Raw genomic sequence first — 12,857 nt, forward strand, 5'->3', positions numbered from 1 at the left:
TTTTTGTCTTTCATTCTGTGAATATGGTGATCACACTGATTGATTTTTATCTGTTAAACCAAATTGCATTTCCTGGGATAAATTCCCCTTCGTAATTGTGTATAACCCTTTTTATATGTTGCTAGATTTGGTTTGCTGGTATATTGCTGAGGATTTTTGCATCTATCATCATAAAGGGTATTGGCCTGTAGTTTTCTTTTCTTGAGATGTCTTTGCCTGGTTTAGGTATCAGGGTGACACTGGCCTCATAGCATGAGTTGGAAAGTATTCCCTCTTATTACATCTGTCACACTCATTCCTGCCTGAACATCTCTGCTCATGCCATGCTTCAGATGAAATATGTTTATGCCTTTCTTTTTGGTCACCCAAATCCTGCCCATTGTTAGGACCCAGCTGAAGGCTCTTTGTTCCTGAACGTTTTCCTGACTGTTCCAGCTCCAGAGTGAGCTCAACCTCCCTGGAGTCCCTTCAGTTCTCACTGTGCTGGCACTTACTATAAAGTGCTGTAGCTATGCATTATAAAGCAGTTTCTGGGTATTAGGTAGAAACTGGAAACAGGACAAATGGAGTTGCAGTGCGTAGCAGAACTTCAGTCAGGCAGCTGAGAGCAGAAAGACACCTGAGCCTGGTGAAGCGGGACCAGTGGGGTAACTCATGGTTATGTGACTAGCTCCCTGGCACCCTTGTGAGGCAGAGAAGTGGATCATTAAGAATGCTACCATTATTCCTGATTGCCAAAAGTTGCAAACAACCCACGAATCCATCAACTGATGAACAGATAAACCAACTGTGGTGTATACACATGATGGAATATTATGCAGTGGTAAGAAGAAATGAAGTCGGGAAGCATATGACAACATGGATGAACCTGGAGGATATTATGTTGAATGAAGCAAGCCAGACACAAAAGGACAAATACTGTATGATTGCGCTATTATGAACTAAAAACTTTATGTATCATGGAATTAATAATTAGAATATGGGTCACCAGAAACTAGAGTGAGGGCAGAGAATGGAAAGCTGATGACTAATCTGTGCAGAATTGATTTAAAAGTTGTTTGTAAATCTTTGGAAATGAATGGAAATGGTAAGAGCACATCATGGTGTTTGCGACTAGCAGTACTATTATATGGATATGACAGTGGTGGAAAGAGAAAGTCTAAGGACATGTATATTAATAGAAGGAAAGCTAAAAAGTGTAACATGGGACTGTATAAGATAGTAAAGCCTCATGTAGAACACAAATATGGGTGATATTGCATATATAAGACTGTTTTTTATAAAATAGAAATAAACTAGAGAGAAAGAAACCTAATAGACAGCTAAGTATGGCAGGAGAAGTATAGAGAGACTGAGAGATGATGAGTTTTGTTTGTTTTGTTTTTGTTTTTTTAGTATTATTATTATTACTGGAATAATGAAAATGCTAAAAAAAATGACTGAAGTGATAAATGCACAACTAAATGTTTATACTGAATACCATTGATTGAACATGTTGGATGGATTTAGGCTTTATTAATATGTATCAAAAGATTGATCTGTTAAAAAAAAAGGTTATGTGACTAGGTCCCTGGTCCCGTTGAGAGGCAGTGGAATGGATGGTTAACAACACCCATCCCAAAAAACAGAGTATCTACAACTGCAAGCAAGACAGTTCTATCCATCTGCCCCATTGGGATTTAAGCCCCCTCTCCATCAGAAACAGAGGGGGCATCATCATCTCCAAATACTCAAGACTGATGAATAAATAAACATAAGGGGGGAATGCAACTATGGACTAAAGTAGACTTGTTATTATACTAGCAATGGAAGAATTTGTACCATTGATATAAAGGCAGTGGCCTCCAGAGGTTCTGAGGGGAGGGAGAGGGAAGAATAGGTATAACGTGGGGCATTTTTGGGACATTGGAATTGTCCTGCATGACACACGCAATGACAGATACAGGCCATTATACATTCTGTCAAAACCTATAAAATTTTGCAGGACAGAGTGTAAACTATAATGTGAACTATAGAGCATGTAGCAATGCTTTAATATGTATTCATCAATTGTAACAAATGTATCACATTAATGAAAGATGTTAATGTGGGAAAGTGTGTGGGGGGAAGGGGGTATATAGGAATTAGCTATATTTTGATATAACATTTATGTAATCTAAAGCTTCTTTTTAAAAAAGCATTCTTTACCAACTGAACAGTGGTTCAGTAATTTACCTACTGTATGACTTTAGGCAAGTCACTCTCTAGCCTTAATTTTCTCATCTTTGAAATGGAGATAATAATGTCAATCTCAGAGAGTTGGCGGTAAACGTTAAATGAGTTTATTTATGCAAAACACATTGCATTAAGTTCAATAAGTGGTAGCTTTAATACACATCCCTGGACATGCTCTGTGAAAAAAGGGTCCATGGTCAAAGAAATTCTGGACATGCTCCATACTATATTCCTCCTCTTGGAGATTCAGAGGGCCCATTAACATAGGAAGAGTTCTGAAAATTCCTACAGTAAGGATTCCTATTTAATTTGTTTTGATCCAGATCCCCCAAATCTCTTTGGCCAAGATGATCCTCCCCCTCTTTTACAATTTTATACACTTTTGGAAACACAACATGAGTTGTATTTATCGAATAAAGAAAGTCTCATGAAATTGTTAAAACCTGATCATGTTTCATTGCTTGGTTTTTCCCAGACGTATGTGTAATTTATTAATAAAAGCAGCAGCCTAGGAGAGATAAAGGTTTCTAACTTAGAGAAGAACCAAAGGCTTTAAAAGCCCAAAGGCAAAGGAAAACATCAGGCAGAAGGAACAGATCAATAAGGAGATATTTTTGGTCACAGAGACATTTGTAAACTCATTGATTCTTGGAATTCAATCGCATGTTAAAGTTCACCTCCTTTAGATTTCCACCCAGTACAGAAATTCTGACTTCATCAGCCCGCGACCCCTGTTGGCACATACCCAGCAGTCCTAGTTATCAGAAAATTCTCCCTCATGTTGGATTGAAATCTGCCTCCTTGTCACCTCTACCGAGGTCATGTTAATGGAACTTTGAATTTTGTGTTTTAGTGAGAACAGTCCATTTTGTAGATAGCAAAGAGAATGTACAGGACATTTTTGGAACAATTTACACAATGTAAAGTAACATGCCTAGTTAATTGAGAAGTGAATCAAAATCAAGAATTGTTGGAAAAAACATTTTTCATTTTTTCCATGCGCAAGTAGGGCTTATAATTAGAAGTTCAGCTATACTGTAATCAATGCATGTACTATTTCCTCTGTGGAATGTGGAATCATTTTGCAGTTGTCTATTTCTGTAGGAAAAGGGAAATACATACTTTCCCATTTTTCTAGCTTAATTTAAAAAATATTTAAAGAGACGTTTAAAATCTCACAGCCCAAAGCATATCCTTCTGTCTTCTTTATTTATTGAGTTTATTATAAAAGTGTTAAATAATTAAAATATAGTGTATGTCATAAATGTAGGTTTATGTGCAAGAATAAAAAATGAGAACAAGTAACATTACCAATATTTTATAGAAATGTAGCTGTTAGATACAATGAGTTTTACCAAGGCTTTATAGAACTTAAAACCTTAAAGAGAACCCCAAGATGTAAATGGAGTAGTATTAGATGGGAAGGGATCCACCAGAGTCCATGCCCCTCTAAGAGTCTGACATGATTCAATAAGAAATCAGGAGGAGCAGATGTGGCTCAAGCAGTTGGGCGCCTGCTTCCCACATGGGAGGTCCCAGGTTTGGTTCGCCGTGCCTCCTAAAAAAACAAAAACAAACAACAAGCAAACAAATGGAAAAACCAACTCAGGGGAGCTGATGTGGTTCCATGGGTGAGCACCGGCTTCCCATATACAAGGTCTTGGGTTCAGTCCCTGGCTCTGGTACCTCAAAACAAACAAACAAACAAAAAACCAGGTACAGGGCAAAAACACAGCCTAATATAAAAAGTGTGGGTTGGGGAGCAGTTGTGGCTCAAGCAGTTGGGCACCCGCCTCCCATATGGGAGGTCCTGGGTTCAGTTCCCATACCTCCTAAAGAATATGAGCAGATGCTGCAACAAGTAGATCCTGCAATGAGCAGACACTGCAACTGCTACAACGAGTAGATGTCACAACCAGCAGATGCCACAAGCACCAGACACCACAACCAGCAGACACTGCAATGAGCAGATGCTACAGCGAGCAGACACTGCAACCAGCAGACACTGCAACCATTGCAACAAGCAGACACTGCAACGAGCAGACACCACTGCAATGAGCAGATGCCACAACCAGCAGATGCCTCAACCAGCACACACCGCAACCACTGCAACAAGCAGACACGGTAATGGCAGATGCCGCAACAAGCAGAGGCTGCAGCCAGCAGATGACACGGACAGTGGGAGCGGATGTGGCTCAGGAGGTTGGTTATTTGCCTCCCATGTAGGAGATACCAAGTTCAGTTCCTGGTGCCTCCTAGAGAAGATGAGTTGATACAGCGAGCAGACAGACGAGGGAGTCATCTCAAGGATGGGGAGGGGTAGGTTTAAATAATAAATAAATAAATCTTAAAAAAAAATGCATGGGTTGTATTTGCACAAGAAAATCCTTTCAAAGGAGACCTTCTCAGACTTGCTTTCATTTCGCACTAAACTGCCACTTAATCACTTTTTAGTAGCTGTACCTCCTTCTGATATAGTGAAAAAAAAAAGTAGTCCGTATTCTTATTTTACAAATGAAGAGACTGAAGTGAAATCAAAACGGATATTCATAATGAACACCATCACCATCTCTCAGTATTGACGCTCCAACAACTGTTAGTTCACTGCCAGCTGTGCCCTCCCTTTTGTTAAATCCCTTCCTTCAGTTCAACTGGACAATTTCCTTACTCTAAAGCAGGGGTTCTTAATCTTTTTTGTTCCACGGACTTCTTTGTCAGTCAGGTGAAAACCAGAGACCCCTTCTCAGAATGTAGCGGCAGATAGTTTTATGACACTAAACTAGCATCAGGTCTAACAATGACCGTAATTTCGAAGTATGGATGAGCATAGGTGATTTTTCGAGATATGCAGCAACTGTAATGTGATATGAAATGAATATTACTGTAATTTATTGTATACATTCATAAGGGAAGGAAATGTTAGATTTTAGTTAGAGGTCAGAGAAAATAAAGATAGCAAGTAGATTTTTTTCATTTCAAGCTCACAGACCTCCTGAAATCTTAACCCCCTGGTTAAGAACCCTGCTGTAAAGGGTATAGACACTGGGAAACAAATAAAGGGCTGTCTAGGAAAAGGGTCGGTATTAGATAGGACTAACAAATGGCTGTCAGCGAGCACTGTGAAGCTTCATTGCACTGATCATCCAAGGATTTTGGCACAGCAGTAATATATATTAGCACACTTACTGACACACACAACAAAGGATGTTTTTGTCTTTGTCCTTGAAAGACAGTATGCACAGATTATACCACAGGTTATATCAACTATCCCTTCAATAAGTAATAGGGTAACTTCTGCAGTGCTAGGCATTCACAGGAAATATTTTTCGAGCACCTAATAGGAGGCTGACAGTTTAGTAAGAGAGACAGACAAGTAAATCAATAATCTCCATAGAAAGTGCTAAGTTCTTTACTGGAACCAGGCACCCAATGCCACGGGAACACAGGCAAGGACAGACAGATCAGATTGGCTTCTTGGAGGAGCTAATTTCTAGGCTGTCAGTATCAAAGCTTAACCATCTCTGACTCTGACTTCAATTCCAGCACTCAGGTGACAAAGTACTGAGTTCTCGACACTGTCACAGCCAGATTTAGTGCCCATGTTCTAAGACAGGGAAGAAAAGAAAGGACAGAAAAACACAGGGGGGGGGGGGGGGGGGGGAAAGAGCAGAAGGTAAAAGCTCCGTAGCAGACAGGTCCCAGAAGCTGCTAGAGAAGCTCAGGGGTGTGAACTTGGCCCAAGAAAGTTCCATTCCCATGAAGGATGATGGGTGGGTGCTTGAGTATTGCTTCCTATATACGGGGAGTAAAATCTAGAATATGATTTTCTTTTCTCTTTGCCAACCAATAGAACATGGGTAAGCAATCTTCTGCAACTGAGCCAAGCCAGTGAGGTGCTTCCTTCTGCCACTGCTGAGGGCAGGGAAATGAAACCTGGGTTGCTGTGCACTCTCGGAAAATCAGGTCACACCTTTGGCTATCACTCCAAGTGACTTCCCCACACAGAATGCATCAACTGCCACCAGTTTGCCCCAAGTCTTCCACCTTCCCTGGGATGAAACATATTTACGATTCTGCTCCTGCTGGCTGAAACCAAAAACAGCACCTGTCTCCCTTGGAATTCCATTCCCCGCCTGGGGACTCTGCCAAAGATCCCAGAAGAGAGTGTAAGTAATTACCTTAGGTTGCCATCTGGGGTCTCCTCATCTGAAGAGAAGGTCCCATTGCTGACACTCTGTTGAGAGAAACTCTTCTTCCCCACGGTTTCCTCCTGGGACAACGAAGTGTCTTTCTTTTTCTTTTTGCCAAACAACTTCTTAAAAGGCTGGAACTTGCCTCCTCTCTTCTTGTCTGTGAAGTACAAGATAAACATACACTGCAGTTCGACAGAGAGGCACCATGGAGACAGAAGGTATTACAACTGAGTTGCCTCCGGCCAAGGGAGCTGGGGCAAAGGGCAGCCATCGCCCGAACCAGCAACCAAGCCCTGCGCTGGCAACGTCAAGGCCAGTCCCCAGGTGCCCCTGCTCGGCGGGCGGAGTACAAGCCAGCGGCACGGGAAGGCTTCTGTCCCCCGGGTGCCAAAGAAGCACCAGGGGGAGGAGGTCCCAAGCCTCATGGTGGCCGACACAAAGGTGGTCCCTGCTTTCTTGAACAAAGCAGGTGGCCCATGGCCTCCATGGAAGAAACTGAGAAGACACAAGTCACACAGGTGTCTAGGGGGAAAAAAATACAAACACACATACCTTTCAGACTCATATTTTTGGCCTTTATTACATACAGAAGATAACTGCTAACTCTTGGCATGAGCTTTGCCCCAATTCCCTCCATCTCCATAAATTTCCCGTTTATCTTATCTCCTTAAAAAATCTATCTGAAGGAGCGCCTAAGGAGTTGCTATGAACATCTGCCCATATATTATTTCCTCTAGTCAGGATCTAGGCTCACTGCCAGCATTTGCTTTAGGTATTTAGGCAACAACTCAGTTCTGCTTTAGAGACAAATTCCTTCACTGTCACTCCACTCCTGCCTCAGAAAAGGAAGTGTAGATCACCCTCTATCAGAATAAGCATCTTATCAGAGCTTTCCTCAGAGCTTTCTTTTTTTTTTCAAGAACCTTAAGGAGACACTCATCCAGTGGTCAGACAATCCTGCTTTCTTTTTGTTTGTTTTTTTAAAAAATGATTTGATCCTTACCACATACCTAACACAGCTCTAAGAAGATAGGTACTGTGACTATCTGCATTTGATAGATGAGGAACCTAAAGCACAGAGAGGTTAAATAACTTGCCTGTGTCATGGGAAACACACCTTTGAAGCTGAAGTTAAGAGTTTGGAGGGAGAAGGAAAGAGAAACGTTCACAATGTGTTAAGGGAAAATACCTGCAAAAAACACGTAAGCCTGGGGCCCCAGGTGAGTAGCAGAATGACTGAACCTCTGCTGGTTGGAATCTACTGAGAGATCATGGAATAAAAATGAGGTAAATGATGGAACAAACTAATTACCTTATTTTCTCCAGCAATCTTCTGCCTTTACTGTTACTAAGAGTTGATAGAAAATGTGAAGTGAGGAAGATGAGTTTCAAACCACTTCACCCTACACAATGGAGTAAGCGGACAGAATAATCACCTAGTATAAAAAGTCAACAGCCTGGGATGGTTATAACAGGTGTAAACAGACCTTCAAGCTTTCGCAAAGGACATTGTTTTACATCACATTTTAAGATATCACTTTAAGCCAAACAGAGTATTTTGGATTATATTGAGAATTTACTGAAAGTCATGGTGGTTTTGTGATGTTCAGTATAGCTGGAACCAAGGGAGTTAACCATAATTTAAAAACCAAATTACATTTCTTGAACAGGTTATTTGTGTATTTAACTAACAGGTGACTTGGTCTGTGTGCTAAGTAAAGAATGTCGACCCATTCCCTTGTGGTGTCTCAGTGCCCAGAACGGTGGCAGCCACCACTGAAATGTTTGCTGCAATGGCCGTATTGTTGGGAGAGACAAAAAGTGAATAGAACCTGGGAGGAGTTGAACAGATACAAAATCAGGAACAAGAGGAACATGGGGAGGTCTCCTGGACATAGCAGCCTTAGCTATCTGTCTGTAGCGTCGGCCCATTTGAAGATTGCACCTGACAATGCTGCTTTAGCACTTTGTGCTGCACAGGAGGACTGCACTTTATATGGGCAATAACTTGGCATGAGTACCTACACACTATCCTGGAAGACAGGCCAAAGTCCGAACATCAGGTAGTGCTCATGAGGAATGCTGTTTCAGCAATGCCTCAGTAATTACCAGGAAAGTAAAAGAGCACTAAAACCTACTGAACTCTCATTTAACAACCAGCCCTTCTTACCATGAGACACCAAAGATTCTAAGTTCTAAAAACATGAATCTCTCTTCAGAGGAGTTCTTAGGACATGGAAGTTTTCAATAGCTGTCCATTCCAAAGTCTTAGTTTTTGGTGATGTAACAAACATGAAAAATATTCTTGCCTTCTTCATTTCCAAAATTAAAAATATATTTCCTGTCAGAACTTTTAAATTAAGTTTATATTAACATAAAAATTTATGGTCTATGATAATTTTTTTTTAATTATTGACTATTTATGGTAAAATGGTTAATTTTCTAGAATGAACTTTATGTTTATATCCATATGGAAACGAATGGAAGAGGATTACCACCTCACACATTATACAAAAATCAACTCAAGATAGATCAAAGACCTAAATGTAAGAGCCAAGACCATAAAGACTTTGGAAAGCAGTGTGAGAAGGATATACAAGACCGTGTAATAGGAAATGGCTTCATGAACTTCACACCAAAAGCACGAGCAGCAAAAGAACAAATAGATAAATGGGACTTCCTCAAAATTAAAGCCTTCTGCACCTCAAAGGAGTTTGTCAAGAAAGTGAAAAGAGAGCCTACACAATGGGAGAAAGTATTTGGTAACCATATATCTGATAGGAGACTTATAACCTGCATATATAAAGAACTCCTATGTCTTGAAAATAAAAAGATAAACAACCCATTTAAAAAACGGGAAAAAGATTTAAACAGAAATTTCTCCAAAGAAGAAATACAAATGGCTAAAAAGCACATGAAAAAATGCTCCAAATCTTTAGCTATCAGGGAAATGCAAATCAAAACTACAATGAGATACCATCTTACTCCCATAAGATTGGCAGCTATGAAAAAAACAGAAGAATACAAATGCTGGAGAGGATGTGGAGGAATGGGAACACTCATCCACTGTTGGTGGGAATGCAGAAGGATCCAGCCATTCTGGAGGACAGTTTGGTGGTTTCTCAAAACACTAGCCATAGATTTGCCATATGACCCAGCAGTTCCACTGCTGGGTATATACCCAATAGAACCGAAAACAAGGACACAAACTGATAAATGCAGCATTGTTCACTATTGCCAAAAGTTGGAATCAACCCAAATGCCCATCAACAGAGGAATGGATAAATAAAATGTGGTATATACATACAATGGAATACTACTCGGCTTTAAGAACAAACACACTACAAACACACGTGATAACATGGATGAATCTTGAGAACCTTATGTTGAGTGAAGCAACCCAGGCATTGAAGGACAAATACTACATGACCTCAATGATATGAAATAAGTAAACCAAGCTGCCTCAGAGAGCTAGAGACTGGATGATAGGCTTACAGGAAATTGGGGGGTAGAGGAAGGATGTAAGCTGACACCTACATGGGTGAAATCTATGATAAGCTGGAGGTAAGTATTTGTATAAGATATAAATTGGGGGCATAGGGTTACCTTTGGGTGGGGCTTTGCAGGCTTGAGGGGGGCTAGGGATGGGAGGATGGGTAATATTGCCCAAGAAATTGGGGGGAGGGTGGGGCAACATACGAACATAGGAGATTGTCAGGTATTTGGTTGAGAGTATAATGCTGAGAAAACCTTTTCAAAAATATAATAAGGAAAGTTACCTGTTTAAGATGCTTAAAGGGGATAATCTGATGCAGGACAGGCCCCTAGGGAATATGTGAATGCTCACTTTGCCATAGTGGTTTATATCATTGGATAGAGACGTATATAATGAGAGTGAAGGTATACCTACATCCTGGGGAGGACTTATGCCCTCAAATAGAGGGAATTGTATCTCTCAAGAGAAATGGTGGCTCCCAGTGCATGAGGGCAGTTGACCATGTCAAGCCCTCGACACTGTTGCAAGTATCTCTGAACATGGCCCTTCAAGCAATGAAGATTGACTGTCACTGTGGGCCCTAAGGGGAGGGGGAAAGAGGTATTGAATAGATGGAACCAATGTAACTGTGTGGGCAATAGAAGTGTTCCACAAGAGTACGCAAGGATGGATATAAGACATGTAAAATTACACCAAAAATATATAGGGGCTGATAGGTTAAAATGTAAATCATAATGTTAAACATAAGATAACTAAAAATTTAGAAAATAGTATAGTCTAAAATATAAACCACAATGTAAACACAAATGTTACCTTGTTTGAAAGCTATTGTTTCAATATCTGTACATCAGTTTCCGTAAATATAGTATGAATATGTAAAAAGATTATTGCTGTGGAAGGGAAAAGGTTTTATGTTGGATATGTGGGAGTACTGTATATGGTATATATGAATTACTGTGATCTAAAACTCTTGTGAAGATAAGCTTAATAATTAGAAAAAAGAAAAGGAAAAGATAGGACGTAGACACTGAGGAAAAGATGAAAGTAGATGCCTTGCCAATTTGCATACAGGGCAACACTTATTGCAGTGATGGAAGGCAAAACATCAAAAACAAATCTTTTTCATTTAAAAATTTTTTGATACCCCAATTTATTTTTACCATATTTTTCCAAATTAATATGTATTCTATATGTAACCTTTAAACTCATTGCTATATTCCATTTTACTATTAATGGAACCTGCCAATATATTTCGCTTCACTTTTCAGGAAGTTTTGGATCACAGAGAGGTTGAACAATGACAGCAGAGGAATACTGGTGTGGGATGTTATTGACAGGGGACACATGGTTGGCAGGGAGTTCTCCAGGGCATATATCCAGGGAACATACAAATGTTTGGATATTTTCATAGTGGATACAATTAAAAACAACAACTGAGTGAGTGCTGAGTTCCTAGCCAAGGGAACTCTATCAAAGTCCCTAAAGGAACAGTAACAATCCCCCAAGTGCAACGGCAAAGACCAAAAAAGAATGAAGGTCCCACAATGAGCCCTTGATACTAATGACTATGCTTGTGAGCCTGTGCACCTGAAATAAGAACAAGGCCTAGAGCTGCAGGGTGCCTAAGAGTTAACTCCTGAGAGCCTCCATGTTGCTCAAATGTGGCCAGTCTTGAAGCCAAACTCAGCATGTAAATGCGTTGCCTTCCCCCCAGCGTGGGACATGACTCCCGGGGATGAGCCTCCCTGGTGCTGAGGGATTACTACCAAGTACCAGCTGATGATGTAACCAGAAAATGACCTTGAATAAAAGGGTCAACTCAGACCAGCAGAATATCTCAGTCTACATATAATACCAGGAGTTAAAAATGCTTTTTGACCTAAATCAAGGGGGAAATGGAAAGGACAAATGAGTTTATATGGCTATGAGTCTCCAAAAGGAGCCAGGAGGTTATCAGAGGGGTTGCCCTTATGCACACCTCAGCAGAGTCCCAGAGACAGATAAAGTAGATACAACCCCAGGTATTGGTTCTTCTGAGGGCTACAGAGACCCACAGGTTCTACGGACATGGCAGATGGAGTTCAGTGCCATGCCAGTTGGCCTTTCTTTGGGTTTGTGTTTCTGTGTGATGGAGCTGGACTCAGATGGGATCTTTGTTCGCAAGCCTCTCCTGTTACTTTTACCAGAACTGTAGTTGGTGCTGGGATTTAATATATACCCAGGGGACCTGAATCTCTGGACTGACCATATGATAGCCAGGCCCTGAGCCTCAACAGACTTCAGCTCCTACATTCTGGTTTATTGGACTTACCCCACTCAGCTAACATGGAGTTGAAGAAGGTCAACCACCACACCATGGAGCCAAGAGTGCCTACAACTGAAAGCAAGAGGATTGCATCCAGTATCCATGTGGAATCTAAGCCCCCTCTTGATATAGATGTGGAGTGGACACAAACATTCCAAGGTCCACAGGATGGAGGAATAGAATATGAATTAGAGTGGACTTACTGATATTCTATTCATGAACTATTGTGATTAGTAATCGAAGAAAATGTGGCATTGGTGTGGAGAAAGTGGTCATGGTGGCTGCTGGGGGTGGGGAATGGGAGGAAGAGATGAGATGTGGAGGTGTTTTCGGGACTTGGAGTTGTCCTGGGTGATGCTGCAGGGACAGTTACCGGACACTGTATGTCCTCCCATGGCCCACTGAGTGGAACGTGGGAGAGTGTGGGCTATGATGTGGACCATTGACCATGATGTGCAGTGGTGCTCAGAGATGTATTCACCAAATGCAATGAATGTCTCATGATGATGGAGGAGATTGTTGCTATGGGGGGATGAGTGCGGTGAGGGGGGTGGGGGTATATGGGGACCTCATTTTTTTAAATGTAATATCCAAAATAGAAAGACAAAAAATAAAAAATAAAAAAAAATAGAAGTTATGTTTAGTCCCA

General features: G+C 40.9%; 1 protein-coding gene across 5 annotated transcripts in view; it reads right to left on the reverse strand.

Annotated features, from left to right (window-relative positions):
• CRACD (capping protein inhibiting regulator of actin dynamics) overlaps nucleotides 1–12,857 on the reverse strand; it is a 301,181-nt gene that overhangs the window by 50,641 nt on the left and 237,683 nt on the right. For all 5 annotated transcript variants that reach the window (XM_058298065.2, XM_071216493.1, XM_058298067.2 and 2 more), the window contains one exon: nucleotides 6,393–6,564. Coding sequence is in view for 1 of the 5 variants with exons in the window: in XM_023589430.3 (XP_023445198.2) it covers nucleotides 6,393–6,564 (172 nt within the window). In the remaining 4 variants the exon portion in view is untranslated. The remainder of the gene's footprint in view (nucleotides 1–6,392; nucleotides 6,565–12,857) is intronic.

The sequence above is a fragment of the Dasypus novemcinctus genome, chromosome 1 (genome assembly GCF_030445035.2).
Source record: "Dasypus novemcinctus isolate mDasNov1 chromosome 1, mDasNov1.1.hap2, whole genome shotgun sequence".
Lineage (NCBI taxonomy): Eukaryota > Metazoa > Chordata > Mammalia > Cingulata > Dasypodidae > Dasypus > Dasypus novemcinctus.